The sequence below is a fragment of the Fimicolochytrium jonesii genome (genome assembly GCF_025526975.1).
Source record: "Fimicolochytrium jonesii strain JEL569 chromosome Unknown EV422scaffold_12, whole genome shotgun sequence".
In the NCBI taxonomy this organism is placed as follows: Eukaryota; Fungi; Chytridiomycota; class Chytridiomycetes; order Spizellomycetales; family Powellomycetaceae; genus Fimicolochytrium; species Fimicolochytrium jonesii.
Window position 1 is genome coordinate 256961 of NW_026515679.1, and position 15143 is coordinate 272103.

The 15143-nt window shown below is 54.6% G+C and overlaps 7 protein-coding genes across 7 annotated transcripts; 5 read left to right on the top strand and 2 right to left on the bottom strand.

Annotated features, from left to right (window-relative positions):
• Positions 1-341: 341 nt before the first annotated feature.
• On the bottom strand, positions 342-3304 carry EV422DRAFT_529811 (uncharacterized protein). Its single transcript, XM_053070348.1, has 3 exons — positions 1857-3304; positions 1423-1787; positions 342-1360 (listed from the first exon to the last, which is right to left on the bottom strand). The coding sequence occupies exons 1-3, from the start codon at positions 3112-3114 to the stop codon at positions 485-487; spliced, it is 2499 nt and encodes an 832-aa protein (XP_052925392.1). The 5' UTR covers positions 3115-3304; the 3' UTR covers positions 342-484.
• Positions 3305-4092: 788 nt separating this feature from the next.
• EV422DRAFT_60155 (uncharacterized protein) lies at positions 4093-6012 on the top strand. The gene is made up of 8 exons (XM_053073703.1): positions 4093-4351; positions 4412-4454; positions 4521-5081; positions 5151-5270; positions 5339-5419; positions 5477-5546; positions 5615-5749; positions 5818-6012. The coding sequence occupies exons 1-8, from the start codon at positions 4215-4217 to the stop codon at positions 5907-5909; spliced, it is 1239 nt and encodes a 412-aa protein (XP_052925393.1). The 5' UTR covers positions 4093-4214; the 3' UTR covers positions 5910-6012.
• Positions 5628-7194, top strand: EV422DRAFT_60306 (uncharacterized protein). Its single transcript, XM_053073733.1, has 5 exons — positions 5628-5749; positions 5818-6377; positions 6445-6469; positions 6549-6857; positions 6921-7194. Exons 2-5 carry the CDS (start codon positions 5946-5948, stop codon positions 7061-7063), a joined length of 909 nt encoding a protein of 302 aa, XP_052925394.1. The 5' UTR covers positions 5628-5749; positions 5818-5945; the 3' UTR covers positions 7064-7194.
• Positions 6772-7951, top strand: EV422DRAFT_60252 (uncharacterized protein). Its single transcript, XM_053073722.1, has 4 exons — positions 6772-6857; positions 6921-7197; positions 7268-7656; positions 7726-7951. The coding sequence occupies exons 2-4, from the start codon at positions 7083-7085 to the stop codon at positions 7840-7842; spliced, it is 621 nt and encodes a 206-aa protein (XP_052925395.1). The 5' UTR covers positions 6772-6857; positions 6921-7082; the 3' UTR covers positions 7843-7951.
• An 807-nt stretch (positions 7952-8758) lies between these two features.
• On the top strand, positions 8759-10155 carry EV422DRAFT_529843 (armadillo-type protein). Its single transcript, XM_053070349.1, has 2 exons — positions 8759-8923; positions 9171-10155. The coding sequence occupies exons 1-2, from the start codon at positions 8801-8803 to the stop codon at positions 9825-9827; spliced, it is 780 nt and encodes a 259-aa protein (XP_052925396.1). The 5' UTR covers positions 8759-8800; the 3' UTR covers positions 9828-10155.
• Positions 10156-12620, bottom strand: EV422DRAFT_529844 (uncharacterized protein). Its single transcript, XM_053070350.1, has 4 exons — positions 12407-12620; positions 10983-12320; positions 10691-10899; positions 10156-10571 (listed from the first exon to the last, which is right to left on the bottom strand). The coding sequence occupies exons 1-4, from the start codon at positions 12452-12454 to the stop codon at positions 10406-10408; spliced, it is 1761 nt and encodes a 586-aa protein (XP_052925397.1). The 5' UTR covers positions 12455-12620; the 3' UTR covers positions 10156-10405.
• EV422DRAFT_529846 (putative zinc-type alcohol dehydrogenase-like protein C16A3.02c) lies at positions 12552-14164 on the top strand. Its single transcript, XM_053070351.1, has 2 exons — positions 12552-12956; positions 13043-14164. The coding sequence occupies exon 2, from the start codon at positions 13047-13049 to the stop codon at positions 14058-14060; it is 1014 nt and encodes a 337-aa protein (XP_052925398.1). The 5' UTR covers positions 12552-12956; positions 13043-13046; the 3' UTR covers positions 14061-14164.
• The last annotated feature ends 979 nt before the right edge of the window (positions 14165-15143 follow it).

The following is a 15143-nucleotide window of genomic DNA, read 5'->3' on the forward strand; positions in this document are numbered from 1 at the left end:
GGCTCTGGGAGCAACGGCTGAGTAACTGTCCTCGGGGAGGGCGTCGAAGTAGAAGGAGTGTGGAATCGCGCTGTATACCGGTTGAGATGACTGTAGATAAATACCAGACGTTGCGTGTGAACAACGGCTGCTATGTGTTGGAGGTTTCTCATGCCGTCGTCGGTAGGTGCCTGTCAGCTGTTCATGGAAGCTGGCAGGCACCTGACGGAATGCGGTGTGAGCACGATGGACAGGATAATCGAAGTCGGTCTACAGCCCAGGGCCGGGACTCCCACCGCCGCGGCGGTGCCTCCACTTTTAAAACGTCGATATTCTCCATGTTTCAGTAGATAGAGGGAAAATCTGCCAGTTGCATTGGTGAACAAAATATATACAGTATGGTAAAATGTTGCAAGACAACTATCGTGTCTCTCTCTAAGTGTAAGCGAATGACTCGCAATGAACGAAACGTTTGGCGGGAGATAGCGATGGGGTCTATTCTGATCTATGCCTCGGGACGTGGCGGGATTTGTGGCTGGGCAGGCTGGTCGTGCGAAAGGGTTGTGTCATCGATAGCCACCGTCTGCATCGCATCGTCCTTCGTCTGGGGTTGTCCAACAGCAGAGGCATCCTGCGTGCTCAAAACAGCCTCCTCCTCCGAGTAAACATGCGAGTTCCGCAGCGGGGATCCGGCAGCAGCAGCAACACGGCCCGGCCTAGGCACAACGGGACTGCTGCTCCCACTCCGCTCCTCCTCATCCGTGTCCGACCCGGCAATCCCATTCTCCACCCGCTCGGTTCTCTCCGCCACCTTGTTCAGCGCGTCCATCACCACCTTGTCCGTGAAAATAACCTCCGGTAGTGTGAACAACGCCCAGGCGTCCTTCTTCATCGCCGCAAACGCCATGCGCGCGCGCAACACCAGCGGGTTAGGCGCGGGCCCGAGCTCGGCTTCCAGTGGGTCGATAACCTCAGGCGGGGCTTCCCGGCTGCGGAGTGGGAAGCTGCGGATGCGGGGCATAGAGAAGCGGGATGGGGTTGGGGCGGTGGTTTCGGTGTCGGAGGAGGCGGATATAATGTTTTTGGTGGAGCCTAGCGGCAGGGATGAGGAGACTGGGGAGGTTTTTGGCGGAAGACCTTTTGCGGGAGATGCTGGTCTCCGAGTCGGTTCTGGATCTGAAAAGTTGCCTGCATCCATTGGCGGCGGCAGGGGCGGCGTGTCTGATCGTGGTGGAGGTTTTGGTGGGAATTTGTGGGATGTCACGTCCCGGATGAATACTTTGACGATTTGGGAAGGGAATAAGCTGAAGAGGCTGGTGTAGGTCTCGATGTCCCGTTCGCCGGAATCACCTAGCAGAAGAAACTTTCGATCTGGGAAGTCCTGCAAGGGGATCAGCGGGCTTAGTGATGGATTCCACAATACAAGGCTCACTTTCAACATACTTGAAAAATCCTAGTGATGATCTTGATCTTATACGTCTTGGAGCTCATATTCTCCCTCTCCCAGACATTCCTCAAATTCAGCGAGCCCAACGGAAACCTGCTCGTCTTCAAGAACGCCGAAAGCATCGGATACAGCTGGTACGGCCCAGCGCTCACATAATGCATGCTGACGTTGCGCGCACGGAGGTAGTTGTACGCGTCGGCCATCCCAGGGACTTCACGGGCCTCGGCAAACAGCGCCGCGTTGATGGCGGCCATCTTGCCTTCATGTACCAGTGATTCTTTGATGGTATCGTCGACGTCGGAGATGATTGACACGCCTTCTGGGGAGATGAGTTCCACCTGGCCCACGGTGTTTAATGTTTCTGGAAATCGAAGGCTTCAGTATGATGACCTTAGACGGCGCCGAACAGATGGTTTCATATCTCACGCACCAGGCTCCCCGGGTTTGAAAGCAACGATCTGCACCGAGTTATGGTCTACCCACGGCTGTGCGTTTTCTTCCCGCCACTTATCCACAAAGCTTTTCGGGAGTTGAATCGTCCCCGAGAAGAAGCCACTTGCGTCGGTGACCAGGTCGATCCCGGCTTCGGTCTTTGCCAGTTGATCATAATCGAAGCTGCTGGTATCCGGTTCAGGGGTGTCTCCTCTGGAATGCGGTCGCTCACGCGGTTTCCGCTCGGCTGGTATGCCAATGAGGCTCGTGTTGGGTGTTAGCCCGGAGACAGCGACTCGAATTTTGACCCCTTGCAGCGATGTTGCAAGGAAGAGCCCCGCTCGTTCGTCGTAACGCGTGCCGGAAGCAGCGTCAACCGTAGCAGAGGCTAAGAGTCTTCGGGAGATACTCAGTAAAATCTTTCGTCGTTTGCTCTGCTCCCTCGTTCCATACACCCATCCTTTGACGTTGACCAGCCAGTGCCTGTCTTTAGACCCCTCAATTTCAATTGGACCGGGTGGCTTGAGTGAAGTTGCAGCTTCAGATGCATCTATAGGTGATGCTTCTCGCTCTGCAACAGCACTTCCGCCCGCCAAGTCAGCGCCTGGTGATGGCTCCCGCGCAGCTGGCGCAGCGGAAGACGCCGATGTGGTCCCGCTACCCCACCGGCTGAAATATGAGGTCACCCTGCCGGCAGCGGTGGCGGGCGGTGTCGCAGGCACTGCAGCAGCAGCTTGACCCATCTTTGCAGCCTTCTCAGCCTGCTTCTTCGTCAGCGATAGACGCGCATAAGTCGGAAATAGCAGCACCGTTTCAATCAGGTCGCTTCCACTTGCTTGTGCCAACCGTGCGGCCTCAGCTTCCGACAAACCATTCCCGGAACCAGACACGTCTTCCCAGGTCGTCCCATCCTCTTCGTGGATAAGCTGCTGGTGCTCGGACGGCTCTCTGCGCAGGGCGGGCAGTATTCCCGGCATTGGGGCGTCCTGGCGTGGGTAACTGTTGGCCGCCATGTTGCGGAAGGAGGAGAGGGTCCGGACGCACGAGCGCGGTGCCCCGTTGAACCTGCGAAAGGCACTTCCACCGCTTTGAGGAAAGAGACCTAGACCGGGTTGCGATCGGATTACGATCTTCTGAGCCAACGCCGCGGCAGAAGTCGTGAAGGAGAAGGATACCGGTTGCGTCGCAGTAAGAACAGGCACAACGCGAATTGGAGTGGATGCTGCAACGAGTCTGGCCCTCAAGCCCAACGACATTGACAAGACTAGGTTGCCGTTGGAGATGTCAGTGAGGGTAAGTTCCGATTCGTTTCGTCTCCGTTGGAAGGTTGGTAAAGGACACCGCCGCACGCCCGGTAAGAGCGGTAAGGCTTCTTTGGCCTTTTTTGACCGCGACTCTTTGATGTCAGTTCCACGAGTCACTGGCAGAGGACGCGCGAAACGGATTCTGAGCGCTTCTGCGCAGGGTGGTGTGAAAGCATTTCAAAATGCCAAATGTGCGAGCTGCTGCTGAATCTCAGCAGCATATCACGTGACCCCGCACTAGTGGGGTTAGGGTTGCGGGGGGATGACGTGGAATGGGGTACTGTGCCACCTGCGGTCAATACTGTCGATTTGATTGAGGCCGGCGTCATACGTAGTAGGTCCCCATTACGCAACCTCGTTCGCCGGTACGCTGCCCGAGATAGGTACCAGCTTTCTGGTGGAAGCTAAGATTGAGGAAATCCACGTTGCCGGGTATAAGCATTACATCAAGCTTACCAATACCGGGGCCCTGGAAAGCATTATATGGGCTCATCCCTGGGGGAGTCATGTGTTTGGCTACTGTCCCGACGCCCTGGTCACGATATTAGTTAACGTGATGTCACGTGAGTCGATTGTGAGTCGTTTGTGAGTCATACCAATCGTGACTCATCGATCTGGCTGCTCCAGTTGTTCCGGAAACTCGGTAGAACAACGCCTCTGGTAACTCTGGTACCGGCTATGGTCAGGCTTACCCTGGCTCAGAGACAAGATTCTACTCACCACAGCCGCGGTTCGGTTTACGAATAGGAGACGGAACCCGGAAACCAGGATTCAGATTTCATTACGTAGTTGATTCGGAACGCCATAAATGTATGAGTCATACCTGTCTTCATCCCCTCATTCACGTCATCTACACCTCAGCGTGTTCTTCAGTACGCACATCCGATTTGAATTTCCTTGCTTTTACACCACCCTGGCTTCTGCGCTTGTCCGATTTTCCCACGAAGGCTCAGCACTCCTCCCAGATCATAACTACATACTGAAGGGCGATCCTGAGGGAACAGAGAAGCACGATTCGCTTGACGGCTGCCACCGTCGCTAATTCGTGCAGAATGCCTGCAAAGGCACGTTTAGAGTCGAAGTTGTCAAAGCAGACACAACTGTTTGGCCACAAAGTCAAGGAGGGCCCGAAGAAGAAAGCCGGGAAAGGGAAGAATTCAGACGAGGCAGCGAAGTTCACCGCGAAGGAGTACGCACAACGGTGGTAGTCCTGTTATCCCTGAATTTGTCCTAACTTTGGCTTGCACAGTTTCACGGTCCTTGTCAAGAACGTTTCAAGTGGCCTGGCAGAGGTACAAGGGCGCTCGCAGTGTCAGCCTGCTGATTTGACGGAAGCTAACCCTCATGTTTGCATGAAGGCGAAGCATGAACAAGATTACCCCGTCGTACGAACCTTCTTCTCCGCAGCTTGTCGGTGGCTGGAAACGCCGACGGCAGAAGCGAATCCAGTCATCGGGGATGCCATTCTGAAGATCATCAAGAGTGTTTTCCCTCCCGCGGCGAAGCCGCCCTACGATGACTATATCACTGAATATAGTCTGAACTGTCTGTCGCAAGCGGTTGAAGACGGCAGGCTGGAAAAGGATGTTGTGGGCGAGCAGATGATATCTTGCCTCTTTGACATCTTGCGGACGGGCGACTGTTCTACTGCCAGGAGGCTACAGATACTGTCTACGCTGATTCAGTTACTGACGAAAAGCAACAAAAACAAAGCGCTGATCAACGCGGATGCGTTCCTTCCGAGACTGAAAGCCCTGGCTGCATTGATGCGACAAGCTGGTGATGTAGAGTCTCAAATCAGCATCATGCAAATTCTTTTCCGACTGTTGCCAAAGTCGAGCGCCGGACGAGTCAACTTTGCCCATGCTCTCGGTTTGCCAGAGAGGCTTGCGGAGATTTGCGGAGATCACTTTCATGAGGTACGTCTGAGAGCTTCTTATGTTCAATATTGGAGAATGTACCTAAATTAAAACATGGAAAACTACCAGGATGTGAGATCCTTTCTGAAGCTCATCAACTCTGGCAATGACGGCCTTTCGAAGTGCCCAGTTTTCTACAAAGTCCGCGAAATCCACTGTCTGATCACCGGTCACTTGGCTCCCACAAAGGTATGTCATCAGCTAGACCGGCTATCAGGACGAACGTAGCTTATGATTGTCTTGGTCCTTTCTATCAGCTGAAGATCCCCGAAGGGCTGGATACATTTTGGCTGGACTTCGATGTCGATGGGATATCCACGGAGGTCGCCGATCCAGATGTAAGGAGAGTGTTTGCATGCGAGCCTGAGAGCGGTATGCTAATTATCTAATGCTAGGAGGGCGAGACGATCTCGTTGCATATTAGCTATGAGAAACTGAGTGACTGGAGGATTGAAGAGGAGCCAGGTACATATGCGACAAATTCTAGACGGTCAGAAACACAGCTGATTTCCGTCTCGCAACGGTCGACTCAGGGGGCTACAAGCTCTTCTTGGCTCTGAAGGAACCCGTCATCATTGCTGGTCCAGATGGATCACAGCAGGATGATCCTCCAACAACAAACAAGCTTACAGTCTTGATAGAGGACGATCCGGCGGCCTCTGCAATCGGTGGGTTTCCCTCTCCGATTCATTGTAATTCACATACGTGTCTGAGTTCTGAACGTATGCCTCCGTAGACGAGAGTGTCGGACGCATCCTGAAAGGCCGGGACGTGGTATGTTTCGATCTCTTTGCGTTACCCAGGGCACAACTCACCGCATTATACTGAAAGCCTGAAGCTCGTGTGAAATGGTCCGTGCCTCAAATGGAGAGACCACCACTTCGCGTCGAAAAAGCAAGGGTTGCGGCGGATGTCACAATGGAGAAAACTCCTGCTGAACTCGCCGCGGACGAAGTTCCGCCATCCACACCGAAAGCTGTTGCGAAGAGTTTTGTTTCTGAAAGCTCCTTCACTTTCAGTTCATCAAGTTCTGCTCAAACGCCGGAACCTATGAAAGCGAAGGTTGTGCTGGATTGGGAGGTTGAAATTGAGCCAGTTGCGAAGAGCGGCCGGGTGCTCGTTTCCGCAAAGAAGCCAGTACAGTCAGCGGAGCCCGTGACACCTGCAAAACTGGTTTCGGCTATGCGAACCGTCTCCGCGAAGAAGATAGTACAGTTACCGGACGATGCGGCGCCTCGAGATTCAGCTGTGGCCATCCGAAAAAATACGAAGGAAGGACGCATCAAACCGATCTCGGTGCGTTTGACGGTATATCCATGCGTACTCGACCTGCCTTCATGTACTGAGACCTTCTTCATTTCAGCTGAAGTCAGACTCCTCTTCTTCCGGTGAGACGTCGCGATACATGGATGTTTGCCACCAGAGTGTAAGACTTGACTAGCGAGCGCATGTCAACTTAAACCCCAGGTTCCGACATTTGCGAGCACGATGAGACGCTGGTTGCCCCGAACAGCGATAAAGCGGTCTCGGCGAAAAAGGGAGGACTGCAATGGGCTCTGGAGCAATATCGAGCCAAGAAGAAATTGTCCGATCAGAGTCATGGCACTTCCGCTATCAAGACGCCTTCGAAGCCGATGGTCATGACCGATTTGTTTGATCGCCGAGAAAGGAGTACAGGGCGTCGCGACCCTGATGAGACTATGTTGATTTCAGCGAGTCCATTCATAACTCCGGGTGCCAAGGAGCGCAAGAGCCTTTTGGAACGCGTTCGAACGGGTCTGTGTACCCCTCACGCCGAGCATGATTAGACAGGATATTCATTGACACATTGCCTCTCAGAGCGCCAAACTGTGGATGAGACATTTACGGAGAAGGGAAAGTCATCCGCAAAGCGCGGTCGGAAAGGTCTGTCACAAGGGTCTCGTTGCTCTCGCCTAACAACAGCAATTCATTTCCTACCCAGCCCTCGAGGTCGACGATGAATGTGGATCGGAACTGGAAATGCCAGGTGCTTCAAACACGGAGACCGATGAGGAGTACAACCCTGGGAAGCGTAGAAAGCTCGCTATCAAGAATACAAAGGCGCTCTCTTCAGCTGTGAAGCAACCTCGCCTAGGTAATGTCCCGACGTTTTGTCTTCGACTTCACTCAATCCACTTTGCTAACATACTGGTTGTTCAATGAAGCCATCGAGGACGTGGCAGCATCGGTCAAAAGATTTACCTCCTCAATCAAGAAACGCGGCCCTGCTTCGAGCACAAAGGCAAAGGACCGCGCCGTCACTCTCGAATCCCTCGCCCGACAATTCCTGCCTTCATCTGACGAAGAGTTTGAATCCGATGAAGAACAGCCACAACCTACACGGACACCCTCCCGTGCAGTGTCGACGCGCCCAGTGTCCAGCCGCCGAGTGCCCCGCTATGAGGAGATTGGAGCTTACATTTCCCCGCAAGTCCCGCAGCCTCATGTGCCTCATCCTGTGGAAGCCGGACATGTGATTATGGAGATTCCTACTGGAGATACCACCAATGTCGACATCAAGGGGGTTTCTGACATCTTTGGGGAGATTGGACAGGTTGGTATCTTTTGAGATTAGGGGAATGAGGGGGACGGAGCTTAGCATGGTCTGATTTCCGTTCCACAGATATACGAAGCAAAACTGAGAAGCAAGGCCATCTACATCGACCAGAAGCTGGCGCGCGCGCTCTCGCGAATGACAAAAGATATCACGCTCGTGAACGAGGCTGTGTTCGCTGGGTAAGAGTTACCCGTCTTCTCCCATTTCTTCGATAGTGGCACATCTTACCCTTGCCTCCCCATCAGAGAGGAACGCGTCAAAGCGCACAACGAATACATCCAAGCCGCGGCCGAGGACTTGAAGAAGGGCATTCAAAAGATCAGCAATGCGATGGAGAAGACTCAGGTAACGGCGGAAACTGTGGCATCCCCACATGGGCGAAATCGCATTGACATTGTTTCACCCCAGCTTGCAAGCATGGCGTTATTGGACTCTGCCCTAGAGACCCCTGACGTCCTTTCTGATGACGGGGCGGCGTCAAGCGCAGAGGAGAGTGCGAGCGATGATGAGAGCGTTGATGTAAGTTGGCTCAACCCCTCCATCGGAGATGTTGTGAAAGCCCCCTCATCCATCCTACACAACTAGCACCGAAGCCACCGCAAGCGCACAAAGCTCTCGTAATCTGGATGGATATCTATTGGACCCTATTACGTTCTCCTACTTTCTATTCGGCGTTCCTTTGTTTTCTCTTCTGTTTTCGCTCCCGAGTGTCTTTCGGCGCCATGGGTATCCGATTCATTTCTGTTGCGTAGATTTGCTTTTATGGATTAGCGTGCATTTTCACCGCTTCCTTGATTCGTTCTTTCTGAGTTTCCTTTGAATAGACATCACATATTCCATAAACGCCCGGTTTCTCTTTGACGTTCTGAAAACCAAAAAATATACGCCGACCTATTACTTACTGTACATCCCAAAACTTCGTCTCGATCAACAGTGAGCCCGATCACCATCAGCGTAACCAACAGCGATAACCAAAACTGTACCAACCCAAAAAAAAACAACGTATACAGACACGGACAAAATAACTACAACGAGTATCACGTGACCCCACGCAACTATCACAAAGGAATCAGCTCTGCAGACGACGACCGCCTCGAATTCGCAGAAGGATCAGTCTCAAAGCAAGTCGAAAAACACCAATATGCCAGCAGCCACAGTCATGGAAGACCACGAGCAGACCGACTCTCCACTATCGCCTGTGGCCAACCCCGCTTTCGGCATGCCCTCCCCTGCCGCGCCATGCCCACCGAAGCGGCCTGAGGATGTGAGTATTGAGGACTGGTTGAAGGGTGGGAATTGGAGGGACAGCGGCTGTGTGTTTCACTTGAGAGTGCAGGAGAGAGGGACTGTCGACTGGAGGAATGAGAGGAGGTTGAAATGCCGGGCTGGGAATTGCGGCGGTTTCGTGGAAGCGCACATGGATCTGCTGGTTGAATCTGCTGCGAAAGCTGGTTGGCGTTCTGGAACATGCTCTATCTGTCCAACATCTAACCCTGCCGCTTTCTCTTCAGATCCACCGCATCGTCGAAACCGTCGACCGCTACAACCCCCAAAACATCCCCGTCCTGGAAACCTACGTGGAAGACATGCTCCAAAACGACGCCTACGACCGCGACGCCTGCCTCGCCGTGCTCAAACTCTACCAATTCAACCCCACCTACTCCAACACTGCCATCGTCTGCAACATCCTCGCCCTCGCCCTGTGTGCCCTGCCCGACCCAGATTTCAACCTCTGCCTCTACATGCTCAACGAGGGCGTGCTGAACGAACCCGATGTCGATGCGCTGGTGCAGCTGCACAGGCTGCTGGAGCAGGCCAAGTTTGTCGAGTTCTGGACGTACCTGAACGGCGGCGAGTCCCCCGCCAAGGAGCTGGTTGCGCCGTACGAGCATTTTGAGAAGAGGATCAGGGATTATGTGTCGGTGACGCTCGGGATCGCGTACCAGGTCATTGATAAGGCCTCGTTGGGCCGCTCGTTGAACTTGCAGGGTGCTGCGCTGGACAAGTGGATTGCAGAGAAGGGCTGGACTGCGGACGCGAATGGTGATGCTAAATTGGTGGCGTTCCCGATTACGGCGGAGAACCAGGTTAGGCCTGCGGTGTTGCAGGAGAGCATCAAGTTTGAGCACCTGACCAAGATCATCGGATACGGTCGCCTGAACCAGTGAAGCAAACGGCTTAAGTTAGCGATGGAGGCAGGGATGGAAGGGGAGGGGCAAGAAGGAATCCGCCACCCTGCGATCTGTCTCCGCTTCGTGGCTTGGTGTTAGACCATTGGCCGCGCTGGTTCCTGTAGAGAGAGATAGACGGCGGGATGTAGAGTATGTATCTTTGCATGAGATCTCTTCATACGGAACGTAGCTAGTCCTTTGCGGATGGGAACCATCGCATGGAAAGGCGAGTCTGCGGAATCTCCAAGCCCTCAGCACCCGCCTTTGTCACACTCTGAGCAACGCGATGAGGGGAGGGGTATGCATTGATTTCTGTAAAATACAATCGTCTTACTTATACATATATATCTTCATCGGACCCAAAACGCCGTCGCCTCTATCACATCGTCGTACGGTCGAGGTGAGCACTCTGAGTGTGATAGAATGCATACGCACGGCTCTTTGTAACTCTATGTCACGCAAAACCCCCCCAACCCAACCCACGCCGCTGCCCTGTGCAGACCCTGACGCTGCAAAACCCAAAACTCCCCTCCCGGCATGTCGCCCCAGACCGCCTCAGTCCAAGACGGAAAACTTCAACCAGATCCCCTGCGTCCTTCTCCCGAATCCCACACCGGGTACAACGTGTCAATTTCCTCCAAACCCGCAATCAGCGTTTCGAGCTGGTCGGGCGATGCGAGGAGTTGCAGTTGTTGTGATTTTGAGGCACGGGACTGTGTGAGGAGGGTTTTGTGTTGTTGCCTGAGATGTATAGCAAAGGGGGAGGGTAATAAGAAAATGTGGTGTGAGTGTTTTTCGCCCCATACCCACATATACAGCCAACCACCGGGCACACACTCCTCCGACGTGGCCCTACTCACCGCAGAAACTTGACCAACCCGCCAGCCTCCCCCCTCGGGATCCAATTCCAGCTCGGATGAAAATCCGGCAGACCGTGTCCCTCGACGATCTCCAGCGGCGGCGGGGTGCTTGCGTCGGTGGGTTTGCTGTCGGCGGGTATGGGAGGCCAGAGCGGCCCGCAGATGTAGATCCGGGTTTCGTGGAGGGGGAAGAACCAGTACACGTTCGCCTACGCGATGAGAAAAAGAGTTCCGTTGTGAGTGGGGGTGGAGGAAGAAACGAAAGGGAAGGGGTGAGATGTCCCCCCCTCACCTGCGCGTCTCTCCCCAGCGGGCTGACACTGGGCAGCACCGCGTAGGACTGAACAAGCAACGGCTTCAGCCTCTCCAGCGCATCCCGGATCATCTTATCCTGCCTCGCCGTGTTCTTCGCCACCGGTTTGATCCCCTTCCCAGGCGCCATGGCCTGGAGTTTATCCGCGCGCGCCTTCTCAATGCTCGCCTGAACGGCCCGTATCCGGCGCAAGGTCTCCGTATGTTCCTTGCTCGCGTCGTCGACGGCCGCTCGGATGAGATCTAGGCATGTTGTTTGGAAGAGGGCGACGAGGGTGTGGATACCCGTGAGACGGACGATGAAGGGGACGATTTCGACCGAGTTGCCTGTGCGGAGGGTCCGAAGGGATTGGAGCTCGTCTTCCCATGCTACGATCTCCCTCACGCACGCGTATGCGTCGGGTCCAGCGGCAGGACTTGACGCGTTTGCAAGTAGGTCAGCGACAACGCTCCACTTCGCCGTCGTCCGCCGCGTTCCCGTCCCACTGTTAGGGTCATACTTCACCCCAGCCAACCCACCCCTGACTCCGGACACATCCAGTAAAGCCGTGACGATCTCCGTGCAATGGGCGCCGTGCCATTCGGGTTCGCGCAAGGCATCGATGACAGGTTGGGAGAGTTTGAGAAGCCGGGAGAAGCGGTGGAGGAATTGTTGGACTTCGAGGAACATGAGGAAGACGGCGGGTGGGAAGTGGACGTCGAGGGGGTAGGTGGAGGGTGGGGCGATTATTGGGATGGGCTTTTTTTTGCGTGGGGCGGGGGGCTTCTTGGATTTCGTAAGTTTGGAATCAAGTTTGCCGGTGGTCTTGCTCTTGCCCGTAGCAGCACCTTTCCCTTTAGAACTACCAGCAACCTTTTTGACTTCCTTCTTGGAGTCCTTCTTTGCCGTTGACTCCGCCTTCTCAGTTGTTTTCCCATTCACGCGTTTGGCGACGGCCTTTTTGGTCTTTCCTGCTTTGTCGCCCGCTTTTTCTCCTGACTTTCCGTTCAATGCTCTCGCTTCAGAGTCGGCGTTCTCAGACGCGCCGGGACTCGACTCATCCCCAGCGTTCGACGTTTTCCGCCGCTTCGACGGAGGTGCATTCTCTCCATTCACACCTGCCGCGGAGCTCCTCCCCCGAGATCCCGTGGGCGGTAAAACGACACAACGCACACGGCCATCGTTGTTCACGTTGAACTTGCGAGCTGACTCTAGAAATCCGACTGGTCGGGTCGTTGTTCTTGCGCGGTCCCTCTTCCCGTTTCCTTGGGGTGTGGCGGACCCGGCGGGAGGCGACATGGTTGGTGGAAGAGTATCGTTTCGAAAGGGGCTGTCGATCTGGGAGGTTGGAAAACGAGTTCACAGCGAAGAAGTTTAGAAGCTGCGCAAAAAGAGAAAAGAGTCCGCCAGGAAACCGGACATACCTCAACCCACACTGTTTCCTGCGGCTCTTCCGTTTCGCGGGTGTCCATGGCCTAGCGGAGAGACGCAGGCACAAGCAGACCCTTTCTAGGCGAGCCGCAAGAACGGAGGAACACGTACACGGAGACAGCGATGGGGTTGGTGGAGGCGACGGACTACATATACAACAGTCTTCACGGCGACGTGGTCTGAATAAGCCGTGCTCCTGTTTCTGCGAGAGGCCAACGAGGTGCCGGCCGGACATGGACAACAAACAATAGCAGAGTGACGGACGCGCGCGACTCGCTAATGACGCGGTGGCTGTGCATCCACTCATAGAGTCATAGTGGCCTGTCATTCGATCGAGGTCCCACTCCGCATTCACAATGAACACTCCTTGCACACTCCCTGGACACTCCCCTCCCGATGCTGCCACAAGAACACTCGGAACAGGTGTTAGACGGCATGTACAAGTAGTGATCACATCAACCAGAACCCTCGCAGGTCGACTTCTGGTCAGCATGGATAGCCCGTCCATCTCCTCACATTTTCCGGAAGAACCTTGCGAAAAAGGTAATGATTGAAACTGACAGCCTCCCCGTTACCATCCGAGAACTCCATCTTGAGACCAAAACTCACACCCCCTTCTCCAAATCCAGAACCATGACCGCCGCAACGACCGCCACCGCCGCCGCCCGTGCCTGGCAATACCGCAGCACGTCCGGAGGTCTCGAAAAGAACCTGACCCTGGCCTCAGTGACCCCACCAGTCCCCAAACCCACGGAACACCTCGTCCGCGTCCTCTATTGCGCCCTCAACCCCGTCGACTACAAGCCCGCCGAGATCCCTCTCGTCGGCCGCGCGCTGGTCAGCTACCCAGCGACCCCCGGCGTCGATTTCGCGGGCCGTATCGTCAAGCCTGCTGAAGGGTCGGATCTGAAAGAAGGGGATCTCGTGTTTGGCGGCGTCGGCGACAAGCCGTTCGCGGCCGGTGGACTGGCGGATTACGCCACTGCTAATCCGGACCGTGTCGCGCGGGTTCCTGAGGGCGTGGATCCCAAGGACGCAGCGACCGTGTGCGTTGCTGGGCTGACCGCCTACAACACCATCGTGCCGTTCGTCAAGGAAGGGGACGAGGTGCTCATCAACGGCGGCACTGGCGGGTGTGGCGTGTTTGGGATCCAGATCGCGAAAGCGAAGGGGTGCAGGGTGACGGCCACCTGCTCCACGAAGAATGTGGAGTTTGTGAAGGAGCTGGGGACGGATCATGTCATCGACTACACCAAGGGTGATCTGGTCAAGCGGTTGAAGGATACTGGGAAGCAGTACGACCATTTCGTCGATAACGTCGGCTCGGACTCCAACCTCTACTGGCAGTGCCACGAATTCACCAAGCCGGGAGCCCTCTACATGTCAGTCGGTGCGGAGCCCTCCCTCGGGATCGTGGGGAGCATGCTCAAGAAGTGGGTCATGCCAAAGAAGCGCGAGTTCCGAGGCTTCTTCCTGAAACCCAAGCGCGAGGATCTGGAGCAGATGGGCGCTTGGATGAAGGAAGGTAAAGTGAGGACGGTCATCGACAGTCAGTTCAAGATGGAGGACGCCCCGAAGGCGTTTGAGAGGTTGAAGACCAAGAGGGCTACCGGGAAGATCGTGGTGGAGGTCGCTCACCAGGCGTAGATCATATAGCGTAACACATTAGCATAATTCGTAGTAACAGCAAATGGGCAAAAAATGTACAGTCTAATCGTTCTCGCAAATGTATATGGCACAGTAATCACACAAGTCTTTGAGAGTGCACGGAGTTTGAGCATTCCGTGAGCATACATTGAGCACTTTCGGCTTCAAGCAATGTCTTGGAAAGGAAAGTTACAGAGACCGAATGGAAGCATTCAATTCATCTCACATCCGCCAACGAGGATACGAACAACCATAATCGACCGAATACACATTTCTTCTTCAACCACAATCCGCACAATCGATTCAGAGCCCTCTTGCGTATATTGAAGGCCTGCATTAGGGTTATCTTCACTGCATGAGTAATCTGACTGGTGCCAGCTAAGAGTCTCATCTTTAGCGATTGCGGATGTGGTTTCACATATGTCTCATATACGGTTGACGCTCTCACGCAGCGGCGAAGCCCGCACAGGTTTCGGTCAGTCAGTCGGTCATTCGTGAGCGAAGATGTGCTCAGTGGCGGATTGACTGAGTGAAGGAGAGGAATGTGCGAGCTGATGCGATAGGAGAGCGGGCGTGCTGTGTTGCCTGATCCATAATGCTCCTGTGTTTGGCTCTCTGTGTTTGGCAGATACCGTTGCTGCCCTTCCTCGACAACCATTTTATACCCTTGACGATCTAAGCCACATGGCTTAGACATTCCCAAGCACGTGACCTTTCAGATGCGTTCCGCACATTTTTTTCGCCAGGGCCACCGGAGTATAAAACAGAGCCCGCTCTCTCGTCTTCCCTTCAACTCCAAATCCAAGTCGAATCCGCTCAGCTTCCTGTGAACGACCCCGCCGACCATGGCACAATCACATTCCCCATATCGCTAGCGCATCCCCACCCACCACTTCACCCGCTCCGCCTCTTGAAAATGGTAAGTCTCCCCACCCCTTCCCCGTCGATAGCTCCCCGCTCCCCCTCTTTGAAGGATGATCCAAGGCATTTGGTTGTACGGGCCCCCCGGGTTTCCTGGGGAAGTCTGGATGATAGTAAAAACCTGAGCTACCTTATTACTTCGTTTCTGACACTATACGATGG

Excerpts from the sequence above, each read along its gene's own strand:
- EV422DRAFT_529811 (XM_053070348.1), bottom strand. The coding sequence starts at position 3,114 with ATGTCGTTGGGCTTGAGGGCCAGACTCGTTGCAGCATCCACTCCAATT. Across the intron at positions 1,788-1,856 it reads TTTCAAACCCGGGGAGCCTG|AAACATTAAACACCGTGGGC; the intron begins GTGCGTGAGATA and ends TTCGATTTCCAG. Across the intron at positions 1,361-1,422 it reads TCATCACTAGGATTTTTCAA|GACTTCCCAGATCGAAAGTT; the intron begins GTATGTTGAAAG and ends ATCCCCTTGCAG.
- EV422DRAFT_60155 (XM_053073703.1), top strand. The coding sequence starts at position 4,215 with ATGCCTGCAAAGGCACGTTTAGAGTCGAAGTTGTCAAAGCAGACACAA. Across the intron at positions 4,455-4,520 it reads TTTCAAGTGGCCTGGCAGAG|GCGAAGCATGAACAAGATTA; the intron begins GTACAAGGGCGC and ends GTTTGCATGAAG. Across the intron at positions 5,750-5,817 it reads TCCGGCGGCCTCTGCAATCG|ACGAGAGTGTCGGACGCATC; the intron begins GTGGGTTTCCCT and ends ATGCCTCCGTAG.
- EV422DRAFT_60306 (XM_053073733.1), top strand. The coding sequence starts at position 5,946 with ATGGAGAGACCACCACTTCGCGTCGAAAAAGCAAGGGTTGCGGCGGAT. Across the intron at positions 6,470-6,548 it reads GTCAGACTCCTCTTCTTCCG|GTTCCGACATTTGCGAGCAC; the intron begins GTGAGACGTCGC and ends CTTAAACCCCAG. Across the intron at positions 6,858-6,920 it reads TTTGGAACGCGTTCGAACGG|AGCGCCAAACTGTGGATGAG; the intron begins GTCTGTGTACCC and ends ATTGCCTCTCAG.
- EV422DRAFT_60252 (XM_053073722.1), top strand. The coding sequence starts at position 7,083 with ATGCCAGGTGCTTCAAACACGGAGACCGATGAGGAGTACAACCCTGGG. Across the intron at positions 7,198-7,267 it reads TGTGAAGCAACCTCGCCTAG|CCATCGAGGACGTGGCAGCA; the intron begins GTAATGTCCCGA and ends TGTTCAATGAAG. Across the intron at positions 7,657-7,725 it reads TCTTTGGGGAGATTGGACAG|ATATACGAAGCAAAACTGAG; the intron begins GTTGGTATCTTT and ends TCCGTTCCACAG.
- EV422DRAFT_529843 (XM_053070349.1), top strand. The coding sequence starts at position 8,801 with ATGCCAGCAGCCACAGTCATGGAAGACCACGAGCAGACCGACTCTCCA. Across the intron at positions 8,924-9,170 it reads CACCGAAGCGGCCTGAGGAT|ATCCACCGCATCGTCGAAAC; the intron begins GTGAGTATTGAG and ends CTTTCTCTTCAG.
- EV422DRAFT_529844 (XM_053070350.1), bottom strand. The coding sequence starts at position 12,454 with ATGGACACCCGCGAAACGGAAGAGCCGCAGGAAACAGTGTGGGTTGAG. Across the intron at positions 12,321-12,406 it reads AGGAAACAGTGTGGGTTGAG|ATCGACAGCCCCTTTCGAAA; the intron begins GTATGTCCGGTT and ends CCAACCTCCCAG. Across the intron at positions 10,900-10,982 it reads CGCTGGGGAGAGACGCGCAG|GCGAACGTGTACTGGTTCTT; the intron begins GTGAGGGGGGGA and ends CTCATCGCGTAG.
- EV422DRAFT_529846 (XM_053070351.1), top strand. The coding sequence starts at position 13,047 with ATGACCGCCGCAACGACCGCCACCGCCGCCGCCCGTGCCTGGCAATAC.